Source organism: Crocuta crocuta, unplaced genomic scaffold, assembly GCF_008692635.1.
Source record: "Crocuta crocuta isolate KB4526 unplaced genomic scaffold, BGI_CrCroc_1.0 scaffold463, whole genome shotgun sequence".
Lineage (NCBI taxonomy): Eukaryota > Metazoa > Chordata > Mammalia > Carnivora > Hyaenidae > Crocuta > Crocuta crocuta.
Window position 1 is genome coordinate 1,082,977 of NW_027527929.1, and position 19,293 is coordinate 1,102,269.

The 19,293-nt window shown below is 55.5% G+C and overlaps 1 protein-coding gene across 2 annotated transcripts; it reads right to left on the reverse strand.

Moving 5' to 3' along the window:
• Positions 1 to 1,978: 1,978 nt before the first annotated feature.
• On the reverse strand, positions 1,979 to 15,131 carry ITIH1 (inter-alpha-trypsin inhibitor heavy chain 1). Of its 2 annotated transcripts, XM_077749599.1 has the most exons (22): positions 15,018 to 15,131; positions 14,736 to 14,756; positions 14,269 to 14,435; positions 13,742 to 13,846; positions 13,223 to 13,385; positions 12,559 to 12,672; positions 11,120 to 11,245; positions 10,919 to 11,035; positions 10,084 to 10,252; positions 9,870 to 9,995; positions 8,736 to 8,917; positions 8,269 to 8,454; positions 7,061 to 7,200; positions 6,325 to 6,479; positions 6,212 to 6,226; positions 5,856 to 5,876; positions 5,388 to 5,468; positions 5,185 to 5,298; positions 4,062 to 4,263; positions 3,100 to 3,272; positions 2,388 to 2,499; positions 1,979 to 2,255 (listed from the first exon to the last, which is right to left on the reverse strand). In XM_077749599.1, the coding sequence occupies exons 1-22, from the start codon at positions 15,129 to 15,131 to the stop codon at positions 2,126 to 2,128; spliced, it is 2,733 nt and encodes a 910-aa protein (XP_077605725.1). In that variant the 3' UTR covers positions 1,979 to 2,125. The 2 variants fall into 2 exon arrangements, with proteins under 2 accessions (XP_077605725.1, XP_077605717.1); XM_077749591.1 differs by lacking the exons at positions 14,736 to 14,756; positions 15,018 to 15,131 and having other exon boundaries at positions 14,269 to 14,429.
• Positions 15,132 to 19,293: the final 4,162 nt, after the last annotated feature.

Sequence of the window (19,293 nt, forward strand, 5' to 3'; positions counted from 1 at the left end):
TGGAGGTGGCATGAGCCACGGAAGCAATGATAGTTGCCAAGTCGGCAAGATGACATTGGACCAGGTGAACCAGCCGCTGAGATGGTCACCACCTGTGGGGGAGGCCAGCGGGAGTGCCTGTGCTCCCCAGGCTTCTGGAATCCTAGCACGCCCCTGCTGTCAGCTGGTGAGCTCAATGCTGACCCCTGGAGCAGAGCGAAGACCCCCCCTCAGAGCTGGGCTGTGGCCTAGCCACGAGGTTCCTGGCTTCCAGGACATCTCATCCATGTGGTCATTCTTAGGGCCCATGGTCACTGACTGCTGGGTGACGGGGACTGTGGCAGAACTGTTGTCCTGACAGCGGTATCTGGTGGCTCTTCGTGACCCTGCAGCTGCCTGGGGAGCCTCCCAGCTTTTCCTCTAGGTACCACCTCCTCCCCAGTTACTTGGAGTTTTGTGGGAGGGACAACTCGAAATAGGACTTCGGAAGCTGCTCAACAGGCACCGGAGGGACAGCTGGGGACTTGGAGGGACCCAGGGTCACCATGCAGACTTGAGAATTAGACGGAATCTAAGAGATCTTTGGGCTCCCCCCTTTTCCACTCTACAGGAGGGCCTTGCTCAGGGCAGCCAGCTATTTGGCAGCCCACAGCTCAGCCTCGAGAAGCCCAGGATGCTCCAGGTGGTGGCTGGACTCTGAGACTGTTGGCCACCCTCCCCCATCCCCCACCACCTGCCACTGAGGGCTCTATGTTCCCTGGGCCCGGGGCAGCCCTGGATCTCAGCATTTGTGTTACTTTAAAAAAATTTTTAATGTTTATTTATTTTTTGAAGGAGAGAGAGACAGAGCATGAGTAGAGGAGGGCCAGAGAGAGGGAGACACAGAATCTGAAGCAGGCTCCAGGCTCTGAGCTGTCAGCACAGAGCCCGATGCAGGGCTCAAACCCACAAGCTGTGAGATCATGACCTGAGCCGAAGTTGGACGCTTAACCAACTGAGCCACCCAGGCGCCCCAGGATTTGTGTTACTGATCTGGGTCTTCAAGGGCCTCCGTTGCAGTGGGAACTGGAAGAAGCCAGCAGAGAAAAAGTAGAAACCTTTGGAAAAGAAACACCCATCAACCTTCACCCAGAGAATTAGAAGCTCCCAAGGTATAATATAGACTCATCTTTCTGCACCCTGTGACATTGAACTTTAACGGGGTCCCAAGGTGAAGCCAAGGGAAGGAGCCCTGAAAGGATCATTCCAGGCATCAGGATGGGGAGCCAGTGGGCTGCCATTACTGGCTCCCTGAAATCACAGCTTCTGGGGACTGGCTGTCTCAGCCTTTGGAAAGTATCCCCAGTATCAGGGGTTGCAAAGCCACAGTTGCAGAGTCGAGCTGAGGGGGAGGCCCTGTGCCCAGAGGTACAGCGGACAGCTCTCAGCAGGATGACCTTGGGACCCCAAGTCTATATATGGTTTGTGCCTTTCTTACGTTCATTTTGGTGATGCTCTGGAATACCTAGAATCCAATCCCAACGGATTGTGGCCATCAGCTGCCAGCCTGACGGGAGTATTCACAGTGGGGTACGTAAGCACACAGATGCTGGCACCAGACAGCATGGCTTCAAATCCCAGCTGGGCCACTCGGGAACAATTTGGGACAAGTCACCTAACCTCAGCTTCCTCAGCTGTAAATGGGCATAAGAGTATCCCCCTAGGGCTGTAGGGAACATACATTTAGTTAATTCAATGAAGGCACTTAGAACAGTGCCTGTATAGGCTGCCAGTGTCCTTTGGGCCTTGGACCTCTAGGGATAGCTGTGTGCAGGGGACACTCCAGGCACTCAGAGGGCACGGGGTCAGGCAGCTGCAGTGAACAGGGTGGGGCGGTGGTGGAGTTGGCACGGGCTCCCTCCAGCCTCCAGGTCTGCTGTGACCGCTGAGCCCTTCCTGGCGGCGGCATCTTGGATTGCCTCCCCGCCATCCTCCCTCCCAGAAAGCAGCCGGACCGGACTGGACATAGCCTCTCTTTAATGGAAGTCATGGGTGCTTTGACACAGTGGGTCAGCTTGAGCAGCAGGATGTGGCCTGAGCAGTGGGTCAGGACGCTGTGCCCCACTGCCGCGGTCCCAAGGAAGGACAGGCGTGTTGGCCAGGGGGCTCAGAAGATGTCAGGGACGATATAGTCAGTGTAAACACCATCGATCAGCCCAGCCCCATTGTTGTGGATGAACCAGCAGGTCACCTCAGCCCCGTGCCGGGGGTCCTTGCTGTAGTCTTTTTGCAAGCCCCTGGGGAGATATAAATCAGCTGGAGTTAACTTTTGGACTCAGCAGGGCTGCACCCCCTCCGGGAAGCCCACTCCATCTATGTGACACCCAGAGGAAGGCCCCAGCAGAGATCTGGGAGAGCCACCCACCCACCTGGTGACCGTCAGCTGCCGGCTCTTCACCACCATTGTGGCATCTGTCTTTGTGGGGTCGGAGCCTGGGTGGGGGTCGGACACTTTGTAATCAAAGGGGTGGAAGAACTGTCCTGGAAAGGCACATTGGAAGCAGCAGTGACCATCAGGGGGCCTTGCACTCAGCAGGTGCTCACTGGAGGGTTAGGGTTGCTTGGAGGTTTTTTCTTAAGGGCGTGACTATTTCCATCAATACATTTTGGCATCAAAAGCCTCCTTTAGTTCACCTGCTCCAGAGAAGCAGATATATGGGCAGGTGGTTGTAACTCCTGCCTTTTTGGACTGATGCCAAAGGAGCGTGGCTGGGGAGAGAGGGCTGAGGGGGAGGTGCCCACAGAGAGCAGGGTCTGCAGGAAGGTCCCCGGGGGAAGCAGTGTTGGCCAGTGACCCATCACACCCAGGAGGTCCTAGTGAGCCTGGTCTGTTTGGACTCTCCTGCTAGTTGGACCCCTCCTGCTCGCCCTCAGGTCCACTTGAGCCTTAGTTTCACCTTGTGTGTGGTCACCTTTCTGAAGGATGAGACCCTCCCTAGGAAAAGCCCTCTTTGGACCTTTGAGCCCGATGGCCAAGTTGGAGGGAAGTCTGCTCTGGTGCCCAGCTGCAAGTCTGACCCGCGGCGAGCCCGCTGGCTACAACAGCGTACCCCACAGCTCTGCCTGCCTGGCGGGTCGTACCCAGCAGCCCGTGTGTCCGCGCCGACATCCGGCGACTGTCCAGCACGTAGAAGCCCAGGAAGTCCTGGCGGATGGCACTCCCCTTCCACACCCGGTGCAAGACGACCTCAAAAGTGCCCCCGTCCTCCACGGACACCACCAGGCTCCTCTTCCTGTTGATGGTCACTACTACCCTGCAGGGCCGGGTGGCCGTGAGTGCAGGTGCAGCCACAGTACACCTTTCTCCGTTCAGCCACCCTCGTCCTCTTGGACCCGGCTCCCATGAGCTCCCCACCCTCGCTCCCACATGGTGGGTGTTACCGGCTGCGCGCTCCTCCTCACGTGTTGCTATTGTGTGTGGGGCCCCTACAGGGTGCTAGGCCCTGTGCCGCGCCCTCCCTACAGACTGCATCAGGCAGTTCTCACTCTGATCCTGTGAGGCTCAGAGAGCTTAAGTAACCTGCCCAGGGCCACACAGCTGGAAAGCGGTAAAGCCAGGACGTGGACCCAGCCTATCTAATATCAAAGTCTGTGTCCTTTGACTGCCACTCATCATCTGTGTCCTCCACCCTGGACTCTGCCTACCTCTTCCTATAGCTCTCTGCCCCGGGTCAGGCTCTGGTGCCTAGCAGAGTTTGCTGAGTGAATGAGTGAAGGAAGGAACAAACACAAGGCAAGGCATGCTAATACAGGTGCTGAAAGAACACTCTGGAGTGTCAGGGAACAGGTAGCCTTCATGTAGGGCCCGGGAGGTGAGTCGTCTTTCCTGGCATGTCCAGGATCTGAAGGAAGTGCGTGGAGTGCTCTGACCACATGTCTGCCCAGATGACAGGGAGGCCACATGGATGTCACTCACTGCCATGGCTCAGGTGACCGGGGCCCGGCAAGCTCAGGCAGCTAAGCTGGCTCTGGGGCTTCATGCCGTGTCCCTCCCCACCCCAGCCCTTGCCTCGCCACCCGGTCCCCAGGCCCGGCCTGGTTACTCATGCTGCCGCACTGAAGCCTGGTCCCTCCAGGAGAACACGGGTCCGCCCAAGCCAGGGTTCAGCGTAATGTTCTGAGGAGTCACTTCCAGCTGGAAGTCTGTTGCAGGGTTTGCGATCCCCAGCCGCCCAAAGTACGTGCCCTCATGCTGCCCGGGGCTGCTGGCCTTGTTGCCGATGAGCTGCCCATTCACTGAGAAGCCTGCAGCGGGGGGACGGGCCGTCCGTGTCAGGGAGGGGCCCGCTCTTGCCAGACCCCACCAGCCTGCCTTTGCTCATGCCGCCCACACTCCACCCGCCTGGCACCAGCTTCGAGGGGCTCCCCTCCTGAGGGGACTTTCAGGATTGGTGGAGGCCACACAGCACCACTCGGCTCCCCTCCCCTCCCACCACACTACCTGCCACTGAGCCCTCGCCTCCAGGCTGTGAGGAGGTCTTGCGGGACTTGGGCCTGCTCCTTCTCTGCGGCCCTCATCCCTGCCACAGTGGCCTCCTCTGACCTGAGCAGCCCCAAAGCCCCCTCGTCATCTCCCCTTCCCTAACACAAAATGCCTCATGCTTTGAGGCTGTCATCTCAGAATTTGCTTGTCTGTTTGTCTCCCTTCCCGAAACTCCACAAGGTGGGGACTTATTGCACCCATGGCCCCCAGGAGGTACTCAACGAATCCTTGCAGACGGCCTGACTGGACTGGGAGGGGGCGGGCAGGAGAGAGAGAGTGGCCAGAGCACTGTCAGGGGATGGACTCAGAGGCCCCCTTGGCGTGGCTGAAGGCAGGGCAGGATCACTATGTAACTTGTAGATCTTGGTACAAAATGGAAGTAAGGGGCCCCTTGTTCAAAAAACATTAAGAATTTCAAAATAGTTAGAGCAGAGTATTAAACCAAGCATGGGCCCTTCTAGGCATAGGGTCCTGTGTGCCTGCCCTGGGCACACATCCATGAAGCAGGTGCCGTCTAGGGCAGGTGGATGGGAGAGAAGGAGGCAGCTGAGCCCCACCAGGTGACTGGGGCACAGGCTGTGGGAAGTGGCGGCCACTGCCTCTGTCCTATCTGTAGCTGCACACTGAGGGCCGAGGAGTCCAGGCCCCACACTGTCTGGCAGAGGTAGTGATGTCACCCATACCTGTGTCGGGGTCCTGCACCAGGCTCAGGACCACACCAGGCTCCTCGTTGATATTGAAGCACAGGGTATCCTCTTTCTGGGGCACGTGGATGAGGAAGTGGGGGTCAGTGTCCACTGGAGACATAGCATGGAGTCTGTTAGATTGGGCTGGGGCCGGCCAGGAGCAAGGCGGGGGTGTCCCCCAGGCCCTCCCCAGGACTCACCGCCAGTCACTCGGTTTGGCAACTGCTGGATGTTGGAGCTGGGTCTAGTCGGGGAAGGCTGCAAGGCCGATAGCACGAATGCTGGCAGGGAATGGATGGGAGTTAGGAGGATGGCATCCCACTTTCCTGGGGCCACTGCCTCCTTTTCCCAGGCCCCTCCACCCAGGTGGCCGGCCTGAAGCCACAGGAGCTGTGACCCCGAGCCCCTGATGCCTCCTGGTGTGCTGGCCCCGGGTCTGCTTCCTTCCATGGGCGCCTGATGGAGTTGCTGGCATAAGGGGAGGCCAGGCAGGGCCAGGGGGCAGCTCCGAGGAGCCCAGGAAGAGGCAGTGAGGAAGCCTCGGGCAGGGTGTCATTTGGTCCTCAGGAAAATAGGGGCTTCGCTCAGGACTGAATGCACCGCCTGAGGGACAGCAGCACGAGGAGGAGAGAAGCGGAGATGTGTGTCCGTGGGATGCCGCCACTTACTCTTTCTGTGTCCCAGCATCTCTGTGGGGGGCAGCGAGAGAGGACAGCATCACCCTCAGCGCCCTACCTCAAAGGCATACTCCCCAAGGGCACCCCGGGCCCAGAGGCCAAGCAGGCCTGGGCTCCCAGGCCTCCCCCGCCCCCCCAGCCCGCCGCCTGGCAGACACAGGCTCACACGGAGGCCCGGATGGAGGAGGCTGCACAAGGGCTCCCCAGGCACAGGGGCAGCAGCTGGTTTGCGGTGAGAGGCTGGAGGACGTGGAGCAGGGGATACGCGACCGGGGGCTGGAGCACCAGCTGCTTGCCCGGCCCCCAGGAGCCCCTCCGGAAAAACCAACATGATTGAAAAAACTCACCCAAAGGCAGAGAATCTGAAAGGGAGAGAAAGGGAAGAGAATCAAAGCCCAGGAGGGTTTTGGCCCTCAGAAGCCCCTGCAGACCCACAGCCTCCCCTTTGCAGAGCCCCTACCCTCGGGGGGCTTGTCAATGATGGGCTCCAGGCCGTCCTCATCCGTCATGCCTCTCATGATCATGGAGGTCAGCGGGGTCACAAACTGGTAGGCCAGCGACATCTGCAGGGCCTTGGCCGTCACGTTGGCCTTCTCCTTCCCCTCCAACTTCATCCTACAAGGCACACAGCAGCTGCAAGCCCTGCAGCCTGGATGACAACGGACTTGCACTCCCGGATCCTTTTGCTCATTTGTTCACTCACTCATTCAGCAAACACATACCAGGCACCTGCAGTGCCCCTGTTCCGTGGCTGCCTTCAAAGCCTCGTGATTTCAAGCCCCCCCACCCGGAAAACCTGGAGATTTGGCACGGTTGGGGGAATGCGCTTCAGAAAGACACAGAATTTAACAGCTGGAAGATTCTGGGCCAGTGGTCTAACTTCTCTGAGTCTCAGCTTGCTCATTTGCAAAACAGGGATAATGAGGAAATTCCCCTGCAGGCTGTGAGGATTACACAAGCGTGTCTGGACGCAGAGGCCCCCGCAGTAAAGGGCAGCCTCCCCCCACACCCGGCGGCTCAGCGGGGGCAAACCGGGTCCTGCCCACGCTGTTGACTAACTGGTTGATATTAACTCAGCAAAGCCGAAGGCCAGTCAAGCTGACCTGCTCCCAACCTTGAAGGCCCAGAACCACCCCTTCTCCTTCACCTCATTGGTGCAGAGGCCCTGCTGTCCGCCCCAGCCGCAGGGGTCCTACCGCTTGGCCAGCAGCTCCTGGATGGTGAGGTAGGCCCAGAGCCGTTCAACGTGGTTCTCCAGCATGTGGCCCCGCTCCTGGAGCAGTTTCTTCATCTCCTCTTCATCCACCAAGCAGGTCGCCTTGAACTCTTGGCCCTCCTGAGGGTCGTGATGGGGAGAGGGGCCGTGCACCATGAGGGGCACGACCACTGGCTGGTGCTGGAGGGTCCGGGGGCCCCGCGATGTCCGGGCTCTGCGATTCTTTCTGAGCACCGCCCTTCCCTGAGCCTGCTCTCCTCACCCTCACTCATCCCTTCATCCCGCACATGCTTTCTGGGCCCTCTCAGTGAGCCAAAGTGGCCTCGGCTCTGGGGATCCCAGGCTGGGAGGATCAGACCCTGCCCTCCTGAAGTTACTCTCAGTGGGAGATGCCGTCAGGCATTCAGCTACTTCCACCATCTAGCTGCTTCCACCATGTCCACCCCCGCCCCCGGCTTCAAATGCCCACTGCGTCCGCACCCGCAAATGCTATTCTCTCCCCAGCTACGATAATGGGGACGTCACTTCCTGAGGGCATCCTGAGCTCCAGGTACTGCACACATACATTACACAGACTATTTCACTTACTCCACAAAACTCTCCAGTGCAGTATTACCCCATGGTACAGAATAAGAAACTGAGGCCTGGAGAGCTGGACTCATTTGCTCAAGGTCACCCAGCTGGTCAGGGTAGAGCCAGGGTCTGGTGCAGCTTTCCTCACTGAAAGCCCTCGTTCTGAACACTTGACTACATGGCAAGGTTTGAAGCTACCCCCAGCAGGGCAGCGTGCATGTCTCACATGCCTGTGACCCCCACAGCGTGCACACGCACACATGTGCTTGCACTGTGACACAAATTTGGGTGTTTGGGAAAAGACTGTCAAGTGAAAAGGAAGAGGTCGTCCTCTTGCTCTCTCTTGGCTTTGGGGAGAACGATGTAAGGAGTAACAGGAGATTCATTTTGGGCCAAGGGACTAAACCCAAGGCTGGGTTCCATCCCAGCCTGTCCCCTGGATGCCTACATGGAGGAATGTTCTGGCCTGGGGTATGTGTGCCATGGTGCAGGGATGGGACACTACTTTGGGGAAAGAGAGGCCTGGGGGCAGGGGTACAGAGGTGGAGACCAAGTGTGGATTTGGAGCCTCTGGGGGCTGCCTGACCTCTCCGCCCTCCGCAGCCCACTGTTTACCCCACGGGCCAGCACATCGGCTTTGAAACTGCTCAGTTTGTGGTCAGCGATGCGCCCAGCCACCATGATCTCCGAGCCTTCATAGTACTGTTTATGGCGGTGCTGGGTCAGGGCTGAGACGGTGTCCTGGGGATAGAGCAACTCCACATCCACCAGTAGGGGGTTCGCTACCTGGTCGTAGAAGCCCTGCAGGGGGGTTGGGGAGCACAGCCTCAGAGCTGATGGGCCACCCGGGGCACCCAATGGGGAGACCCCCTCACAAAGTGGAGTATTGGGACCCCCATTTTATAGATGGAATTGCAGATTCACAGGGGTTAAGTAACTGGTTTGAGGTCATGCGGCTGATTCAAACCGCATTCCAGAGCTTTGTCTGTCCTCTGGATGGATGGGCAAAAGGCTGCTCAGACCCGGCTCCCCCATGGCATGCCATTGGTGGTGCATTGGGGGCCAGGGGGGTAGGAGGAGACCTGTAGCTGCTGGGTGGCATCATGGTCCTCGTAAATTCTCTGTGCCCTTCCGTTGTTCTCCATCGACATGACCTCCAGGAAGTTGAAGTCCACATTGTGGCCAAAGCCCAAGTTGTAGAGCGGGAACCTGCCCCGGATGGCGTTGCGGACGTTCTTGAGGATTTGGGAACGGTCTGTCACCCCTGCAAGCCACACACCCATGCAGTGACAGGATACCAAACACAGGCATGTAGGTGCGCAATGGGCCTTTGGGGCACACTCCCTGGGGGCCAAGCCTTCTATCTCAGAGCCCCCTCATCCTCAGTCCCCACCAGCGTCTTGAGGCAATGTCTCTCACTGCCCCCCAACCACTACATCAGCTCCTAACAGCCTCCCAGGGAATTGCCCAGGTATATGGCTCTATCATAAGGAGATCGGATTCTGCTCTAAACCCTCCCATGGGTCATTGCCATGGCCTGTGAGGCCCTGCGACCTTCCCACCCTTGATTCCCCTATTCTGCACTTTGCACTTGCTGTTCTTAGGCAGGCCCTGTCATCGCACAAACTTTTTTTATTTTTTTTTGCTCAAGCTTCTCCCTCTGCCAGGGATCTCTTCCTGCTCCTCCTCTCCTCCTTCCAGCCTAAGCTCATGGGTCACCTCCTCCAGAGAGCCTCTTGGGACCCCGCCTGGGCCAGGTGCCCTTATCTACAGTCCCGCAGCCTCCTGGCACCCTGTTCTTTCAGGGCCCTCGGCAGAACTTCTGTTCCTCGGTCAGCCTCCCCCAGTGAACTCTGTGCTCCTTAAGGACAGAGACGAATCTGGTTCTCATGGTATCTCTTCTGGGTCCCTAGTGCTATGTTTGGCACACGGTCAGCGCTGAATACACAGTTCATTAAATTCCATCTAGGAAACCTGCCTGTCGTCCTGGGGTCTGTGCAACCTTGGGTCATATAGATACTTCTCCAATTTCCCAGCTCAGCCTAGAAGTATGCCTTCTCTCTCCTGCAGACGTTATAGTCTGAACTCTGTCTTTAGACCAGGGCTTGACTTTGCCTGGAGCCTTTCTGCCCCCCAATAGCACCTCCAAGCTCAGCTTGAACGCCTTCAGTCGCAAAGAGATCACCACCTCCCACCACGGCCCTGGAGGTGCTTACCCTCTGTGGGCTCGCCGTCTGTCAACATGATGAGAACTGAGGCGTGATTGCTGGGTTCCGGGACGCTCCTGTGCGCTTGGTTCAAGATCTCGATTCCCCGGAGCAAACCTCCATTCAGGTTTGTGGCTGCAAAGGAAGGAAAGTAGGCCAGCGTATGACCTCATTCCAAGGAGACAGAAGCGACTCCAACGTGGCGCGAGACCCCTGCCCTTACCCCCAGCCAGGAGGAAGCGCCGCACAAAGTCTTGAGCCGCGCGCAGATTGGCGGCAGATGCCTGCACCAATGCACCCCTCCATGATTGCACTTCAGACCCAAAGAGGACCAGGTCGAAATAGTCCCCTGGCCGCATGTCCCCCAGGATTTTAAGGAGCGCCTCCTTGGTCTGTAAGGAGAGGACAGTCAGTGGAGGAACAGCCCCAGGAGAGTGCCTCCCATCAGCACCAGATGCCCCTTTGAGAGATCCCCAAGGCAGAGGTACACAGTGGACAAGTGGGGGGGTGGACAGGCCAGCCAGGTGGTCCCGGGAGAGGAGTGTCTCTGGAGCCCTGGGGGTGGATGGGGGGATGGAGAAGACAAGGGACCCAGCATGGGAAGAGGAAAGACCCAGGAGCTTGAACAGGGCAGGATCAAGAAAGAGGACCACAGGGGGCTCAGTCTCTGACACTCAGCCATGGTCTCCCTGCACCGTGGGCAAGGCACTGGGTGGGCTGTTCCCTGCTGCGAGACTCCTCGTGGACAGCACGCTTGTCCCTGGCACATTCAGCAGAAGGCTTCATCTTCCCAGCACCCTCATCTCCAGACTCATGACCCCATGGGCATTGCTCTCCTTATTTTGCTACCAAGAAGTGAATGCACTTGCCACGGTTGCACAGTGAGGGAGTGGCTGATGCCAGAGCCCCCACCGCGGGGATTTCCTGTGAGATTGCCCACCTCTGCCTCCAACGGAGGGACAGAAATCCTGAACCCAGACTCTGGCAATAACACCTTGGGGTGCATGCCAAAGGTGAAGAAGCCTCTGCTGGCTGAACTGTTTACAGCCACAGTTTACCTGCTTCACTTTCTGGCCTTCCATAGAGGTGCTAATGTCAATCACAAAAACCAAGTTCTTGTTCAGGTTTGTCAGGTTTTGGGGGGCAAAGAAGTGGGCAAAGTGGTTATTGGCAACCTAAAACACAAAGGAACAAGTGAGGCCCCTGTGACAGCACCCATGCCTGCCCTCTGAGTCTCGGGTCAGTAGCTTCAGGCTCACCAGGAGGTCACAGAGTTTGTCTCGATTGACATCGTAGGTCACCTTGAAGTCCCCATTCAGTAAGGATGTGGAGCACGTGGGGCAGGACTGCTGCTGACCCACAGTAGGGCGGAAAAGCACATGACCCTGGAACCACAGAGGGTGTGAGGCATTACTGGCTTGGGCAGCCTGCAGCCGGGGTGTTCGCAAGCACAACATAAGGTGTGTGTGTGTGTGTGTGTGTGTGTGTGTGTGTGTGTGTGTGTATGTGTTGCATGGGCATAGAAATGAGTCTGGTGGGCCCTCTGTTTCTTTGCTTACATGCTTCTGATTCACTGGGCTTTTCTACAACAAGCATCACCACTTTGGGTACAAAATAATAGCAGTAGAGAACACGAGAGACATCAGTTAATGCAAACTGTGGAGTACGGAAGCAAGACTATAATACTGTGCTGGAAAACAGGGCCCCCGCCCCCTGCCAGGTAGACAAAGAGGGGAGGCTGGGAGGAAGGACCCAGGGCAGAGGCTGAGGTCTGGTTTGACTTGGTGTTGGTGCTCAGGGAAATTAGGGATGGTTTTCACTCAGTGCTTTTCTATACTTTCCTAACTTTCCATTTTTCCTTAAATACTTTAAAATTTTTACTTTGTATTTGTTTGTTATAGAAGTAAAATATACTTATCAAAAAGCCCCCACAAAACTTGAAAAGGATTGTTAGGGAGACACAGACCCACCTCTTGGTCTCCTACTAAAAGCAAGCATGTTGGGTAACAATCTGGGATATCCTATTTTATTTAAAAACGAACCCCTCCAAAACTGTAAGAAGCATTCCTTTTATGTGATTATTGTGGGGTCACTACCAAAGGTAGGTGAGGACTAAAGGGCTTGTTCCTGGCTCCAGTTGAGGGCAAGTTAGAAAGCAGGGCACTAGCTGGGCATCACCCACGCAGATGCCACACCCCTCTGGGACCTGGGGAGGGGCAAGCAGGAGACCGTGCGGAGTCCTGCAAATGGGAGGTGAGTGCCAAGTGGTAAGTGGCGGGGTAGCCCAAAGGCCTTCCCAAACTTAGTTCTGTTTCCGAGAGGCCTGGAGCTTGGACTCCTGACTACAGCAGCACATGGGATCTCCTCATGGGCCCTATGTCTCCCTGAATGCTTTCCCAAGCATGCAACACCGGCGAAGGGAAAATTGAGGCTCAGGCAAGTCAGCAGCACACCCTAGACCCTGTAACCAGCATGGATGCCTTCCCCAGCTTCAGCACTTGGGATTTTGCTAAGTCACTGGAAGAACCAGCAGTGCTGAGTTCCCCGGGATGCCAGCCACAAAATGCCTACCTTCTTCACCCCTAGGGCAGCCTGCAGCCCCTGGCTGGTTCCCAGACCAAGCCTGACACTTCGTGAGGGGCTGGGCCTGGCTGAGAAGTCTTGGGGGCCCGCCACCACCCCCAGACATGCCACACACCTTTTTCCCCGAGAAGGATTTCGTGATGAGTTGGCTCGCCAGTTCCTTGGGGAGGAAGGACGCCTGGGCATCCAGCTTGCTGATCCCTTGGGGCTCAAAGATGTCCACGTCGATCTGCATCATTGAAGCACCCAGGCTCCCATTCGGGCCACCATCAAGTCTCAGCCAAGAGCCAACAATGTCCTGGCCACCTACTGTGGGCCACACCCACCCAGCCCTCAGCACAGGGCCTGGCCTGTTGTACACACTCAAAAAATATTGGCCAAACGAAGGTGTGTGTGCCTGGGCCTCTCAACTCGGCCACCACTGAGGTGCCAGCGATGGTCACAGCCCCTCAGGCTGCTGCGGACTTCCTAGATACCAACCACCTGGATATTTAATATCTGTTGTGATCCTTGTGGCAGCTCTGGGGCACACAGGAAGCCCCATTTAACAGATGAGCAAGCCGAGGCTCAGAGAGGAGGAGGAGACTGGAGGGTTCAGGTAGCTTCCTGCCCATGAAGAACCCACTAGAACCCGCCCAAGAAGTCAGTCCCTTTCCTATGTGCTCAGGCCTGGGATAGCACACAGTGGGTCCTGAGCCAGTGCTCTGAGCCATGGTGACAGAGAGTCAGGACCCCTGCTCCAGATATGGTTCCCCTGCATACAGCCACCTGCGATCTACCTCAAAATGGTGCACCAGCTGCTTGGGCTTGACTTTGATGTCAATGTGGTATTGTGTGAGTCTTCGCTTCAGCACCTCCTCATAGGTCAGTCGGAAGGTGGCCTTGCTCCGGGGACCGATGGTGAGGTGGATGGTGAATTGTTCCATCGTTCTCCCCGAGGCCCTGCACATACCACCAGCAGCCACGACACACAGACAAACGGTGAGTGACATGTGGGTTCTTGTCACCTAAAGCATGGCCCTCAGAATCACTTTCTCTTACATTTATGCTACTCCCAGATTTCTTTGCCCTTCACCCTAGTCTTAGCTGGCTGGCCAGGGTCAGGGCTCAAGGACAGGGTCCCCTTCTCTCAGAGGCTGGACTGGGAAGATCGCAGGTCAATGCCAGCCTTGTCCGGTGCACCTGTGCCAGCATCTGGGTCTGGGCAGTTTGCTCACCTCCCATCAGCCTGGGGCTGCTCTCCACCCAAGGCTGAGGAGGACAGCACCAGAGACGGGGCAGCAAGGCCCACAACTCACCTGACAAGGCCAGCATTCTCTCCTGAGACGGCGGCTTTCCGGTACTGCTTCCACGCAGTCACTTTGTCCTTTATGTCGCCGATGAATGCTTTTCCATCTGCTGTGCTGTAGGGAGGAAGAAGCCCTCAGGGGAGGTGCCCCGCCCTTGACCACTCAGTCCTTCATCTTGGGGGTGCTCCTAGCCTAGGCCCTGAGAAGGCCCTGTCTGGGTGAGTGCTCATGGGAGGCTCCTCCCATTGCTCACAGAGGTGTTCAGACGCCCCACAGCAGTGAGGTGAGCGGCCAACAGCTACAGAATCCAACAAGAAGCCTCGGTGCCTGCCTTTGGTCCCCTGGCCCTATGCTGAAAACATGCTGTCAGTGGCTCCACTTCACCTCCAAGATGGAAGACCTAGAGTGCCGGGGTTGGCCTGTGGCTCTTTGGGACAGAGAAGATGGTCTGCACCATCCGGCCACCCTGAGCTGTGGTTTGGGGCTGGGCTGGTGCATGGACAGCTCTGGGTGTGGGAATCGACCAAGGCACGCACATGGCAAAGTCACTGATGAAGGCTGTCTTGGGGATTTCCACATCGAATGCCACTTCCTTGGCTTCATCGGCATTGTTGACCACTTGGCTGGTGATGACATAGTGGGCGAAGCGAGAGGTGACTTTGCAGTTGACTTTCAAACTCCGGATGGTCACGCCGTCGACACTCTAGAGTGAGATGTGAGGGGCTGTGGCAGTGATGGGGGGTGGGGGCTTTGAGCCAGTGAGAGGCCCCCCATGTTGTGCGGGGGCTCAACACCCAGCTCAGATGCCAGGTGCCCAGAGAACAGACCAGATCTCCTGGGAAGACCCGTTCTGTCCTCTCTGCCAGAGACCACGCAGTGGGGCATGAAAGCCCCCGTTTCTGGGAAATAGAGTCCCTCTGCCCAGGGCGCCCCCTGAAGCACGAGGGTAAATAGGCTGCAGTATGGCCCCACCACAGACCCCTTTGTAGAGACTCTCACTCACTGTGTCCACAGTCTGTCGCTTCTGTAAAACAAAATCGGGACAAGTATGAGTGGGAATGTGCAGGGGACCGTAGTTATCGGCCAAGGGATGGGAGTGGGTCACAGCTTGTGTCCTCCACCCCTTTGCCTCACCTTCCCTGAGCTGCTGGGACATCACCTCTCCACTCAGCGGTGGTCGAAGTGGATGGGGGTGGCCCTGGCCCCCGGGGTAAGGGTCTTGTGTCCCTCCCGGGTCCATTCTGGCCCAGCTGCCTATTTCTGGCCTGAGGGTTTACCCACATACCTTGCTGACTTTGGGCCTGCCTGGGGGTGAACCCTGAGTGGGCATGGCCTGCGGGATGAGGAGGGAGGCCAGGCACACGCACAGTAGCACCCGCAGCCCCACAGTGCCGTCCATGGTCTCAAGGCTCCTGCTGCCTTGTCACTTCCCTCAGACCGTTAATCAATAAGGTGCTGGATAAACATGGATTAAACATTAGACAAGGTGAAGGCAAATATTATAATTTGGAGGGATCAACATTTAGCAGTGAGGTCTTTCTCCTTGGGGGGATTCCCGGCGGTGGAAACTCCTGATCAGACTCAGACCGTGTCCTTCATACAGAGCTGCGCTCTGCCACCGTGAATGCCAAAGACCCCGCGGGCTCATCTCATCCTGGGTCTGGCTCGCGCAACACTAACGATGGTGACATGTGTCAAGAAGGCACAGTTAAAAGTGGACTTTTGAACTTTGTTATGTGTTACTTTCAAAATTTTTTAAGTATCAACAAACTTCACAGTCACACTCTGGCCCGGGTGGCAGATGGTGCAGCACAGACACGGCCCACACCCACGTTTCCAACAGCGCCAGCCCTAGTGTCTGTCCCGCCAGAGGCAGGCTGGCCAGTCCTGGGGACGTGTTGTGGGGGACCCATGCTTTAGGACAGTTGCTTCATTCCTCTGGACCTTCTTGTCCAGATTTGGAAAGAGGAACAGAAGCGAGCCTCACCACTCCTCCACCTGGGCAGGGATGCCTGTAGGTGAAGGGGAGACGAAGATGAATGCTATGTGTTCATGATGGAGGGCTGAGTATGCCTTTTGATCTAAGCCTTTTATCATCTCATTTATCCTCATGGCGGTCCTGTCCCTGGGACATTGGTCCTGCAGCAGATGACAGACAGGTATTCAAACCCAGATCTTTCAGACTCCAAAGCCCAAGACTATCACATAATGACAGAAATGCCCTCTGCATTATTAGGAAGGAGAAGTAGTTGAAACCCCAGGGAGAGCTTTGGACCTTGAATTTCTTAATTTTTATGCCCAAAACGTCCCTGTCTCCCACAAGCCACAGCACACAGGGTAGACATGGTCCCGGTCAATCCACTCCATGGCCCTGGGTGGGATGTGCTGGCCACTATGACCCTGATAAGGTGAGGGGGCCCAGAGGCCACTTTGATCTCTGTTTGCTTGTCTTGGACTTTGTCTCACAGAGCAGATTCTGGGAAAAAGTTTATCATCCCCAGGCCAGAATGACCTTCTGGTCTGTTTTCTGGCCTTTGTGGAAGATGAGATGGATCAACATGAAATTGCATTTGAGGCTCTGTTGATTTCCTGCACCAGTATCAGCCGAGCCCCATGGTGGGCTGGGCATGGCGCCAGGCACCAGAGTACCACAGTGGTGAACTCAAGTGCTTCTCTGTGTTCAGTGAGCTGATGTGTTGGGAAAAGGAGCCCGATAACTCAAAGGAAGCCCAGTGAGTGCCAGGAGGGTCAGAACCTAAGAGGAGCACGAAGGGGCTGTAGTAATCTGGACGTGGTAGAGCTCGCTCTCACGGAGCTCCAGGGAAGGCTCTTGGAGGAGGTGCCTGGGAAGCAGAACAGCCCTTGGGCAGGGGGAGGAGAAAAGAGAGGGAGGGAAAGCGGATGGGTAGGTGTGAAACATGCTTGGGAAAGGTGCAGTTGTCTATATGATGAAAGCAGGACCTAAAGAAATGGGGTGGGGGGAGAGGCTGGGAAGTGGTTTGGGATCAGCCTGGCCAGGAAGTAGCCAGTCTTTTTGGAAAACCCTAAAGATCTTTAACACAGAGGTGTGGTAAGATCAAGACTAGACTGTTGGGAGACGAACAGCACCAAACTTGGTCCACAGAAGGTTCGAGAAATACATTTATTTGGCCTGAAGGGAAGGAGAACAGAAACTAGCGTCTGGCCCACATCTCAGCATTTGTGTCCTATCTCACGGAAGGAGGATGGTGGATACTGTTATTCTCCCCCTGTTACAGAGGAAGAGGATAGGTTGACTCACCTTGTGGATGTGGAAGGTGGGGGATGGATGGACAGGAAGCAGGTGAGGTGGCTGAGGGTTGAACCTGAGGGCCTGAGAGGGGGTTTGTGCTGCTGGTGCAAAGGGATGAGACATAGGACACAGGACACCCCAGGCCTGCTCTGAGCTCCACCCACACGCCAGCTGCCTGCCTGATTTGCTCAGAGCCCCTCCACCTGACATATCTCAACTGAACTCATGACTTTCTTTTCCCTCCTGCATTCCACCACCAAGCCTGGTCTTCCTCTCTTGTTGTCTACCCCAGTGAAGGCCACCACCATCCATCCAGGCATCCAAGCCAGAGTGCTGGGTGGTATTGAGGGTGGCTTCCTTCCCTAGACTCCCCACCTCTCATCCCTCACCTCTGACTCTCGAAATATCTTTCTAATGCATTTACTTCTCTCCAAATCCCCAGTCACCACCAAGTCCAAGCCACCCTCATCCCTCACCTACATGACTGCCACCCCCACCCCCCACTTCCACTCTACTCCTACAGTCTACTCTCTGGCAGCAGCCAGAGTCATCATTTTAAAATGTTGATTTGCTTGAGACCTGTCCTCATCTAAGTTCTGAGTGGTCTGGCCTCTGCTGACCCTTCCATCTCACCCAGCCATGGCCCCCCTGAGTCTCTCAGCTTCAACCATGGAGACTTTTTCCCAATCTGTTTAGGCAGGTGCTTTTTCACTCATTAATTCATCAGTCCCCACTTCATCCACTCACACTTGCTGTGTGCCAGCCCCACGTCAACTGCTGGGTTTGGAGTCTTGAAGCAGACAGGCCTGGCCCAATGCTCAGAGAGTTCCCACTGCAGCGTGGGGGTAAAGTCACAAAATAAGTCCATTGGATATTAGCATATGGTGCTCCCTTTGCCTGAAAAAGTGTTCCTTCAAACTTCAGTTCAAGCAATGATTGCTCGGGACAACCTCCCCTGGATGGCCAGGCTGAGCCTGGTGACCTTTCAGCATGGCACTGACCTCAGTTGATAACTCTCTCTCTCTTCAACCCTAAGTCCCCCAGGGGCAGGGCTTTGTCTGTCTTTTTCCCTTTGTGCCTCCAGGGCAGGGCGCTAGTCTTGCAGGGTGCAGGCTCATCCTAAATGTCTGTAGAGTGAATGACAGATTTGAGGAAGAGCAAGTTAGAGGAGGCAAAAGGTAGAGAGAAGAGTAGAGAACCTTGGGGAGCCTCAAACCAGAGGGGATCATGAGAAGTCAAAGGGGGGAGCAGGAGAACCAGGAGAGTTCTAGAAACCAAGAAAGGAGAGGATTCACCAAAGAGGCAAAGGGGAAGAGGGATGGAAGAAGACTAAGAAAGTCATCTAGAGAATCTGAGTCATTTTTCAGGAAGCTTTCTCGAGGGCAGGTGTGACCAAGTAACTACAGGGATTTTAGGAGTGAGCAAGCCATAAGCCATATAGAATGTTGTTTTGCATGTCGACCAATGAAAGAGAAAATTGCAAGCTACGAAATAAAATATGTGTGTTTATTTGGGGTTTTATGGATTGCAATCCAGGAGACACAGATTCGATCAAAACTGAAAGCATGCTCTGGAGAGACAAAGGAGTTCAGAGTTTTTTAAAGAAGAAAGAGGATTTACATAGTCGTTTTGAACAAAATGTAATTTGTGCTCGTATAGCTATAGTTACACTAATATCTATGTGATTGCTTGCTAGGGCTAGTGTTAGGCAGAAAGCCTATTTATGTCCTTTTAATATGTAGCAGGTGCCTTGGCTTTTAGCTGAATTCAGCAAAAATTGCAAGAATTTGAGACAGAAGACATGTATAGGCTCCACATCCTCAACATCTTCCTGGTTCCATTTTTAAAAATTAATTAATTTATTTACTTATTCATTTTTAAAATGTTCAAGTTATTTTTTAAAATTTATTTAAGTAATTTCTACACTCAATATGGGACACCAATCCATGACCCCAAGATCAAGAGTTGCATCCTCTTCCAACTGAGCCAGCCAGGTGCCCTGATTTTAAATGACCCTCTTAGCAACGCTGACTCCATTTTAGTCTCTCCATTAGCATGAGTTCCCTAACTTCCCAGAGACCCAATTTGCTTAACTGTAAAATGGCGATGATAAAAGTATCAGCCTCATAGGGTTGATATAAGGATTAAAGGAGCTGATGTATTTGGCTCTAACAGGGAAGTGGGGATTAACTGGGGGAAAGCATGAATTAACTTTCTGGGGATAACAGTATTATTCAAAAAGAGACAACAAGCCCCAGATGGTGTCATTCACCCCCTTCACTGCCCCCAC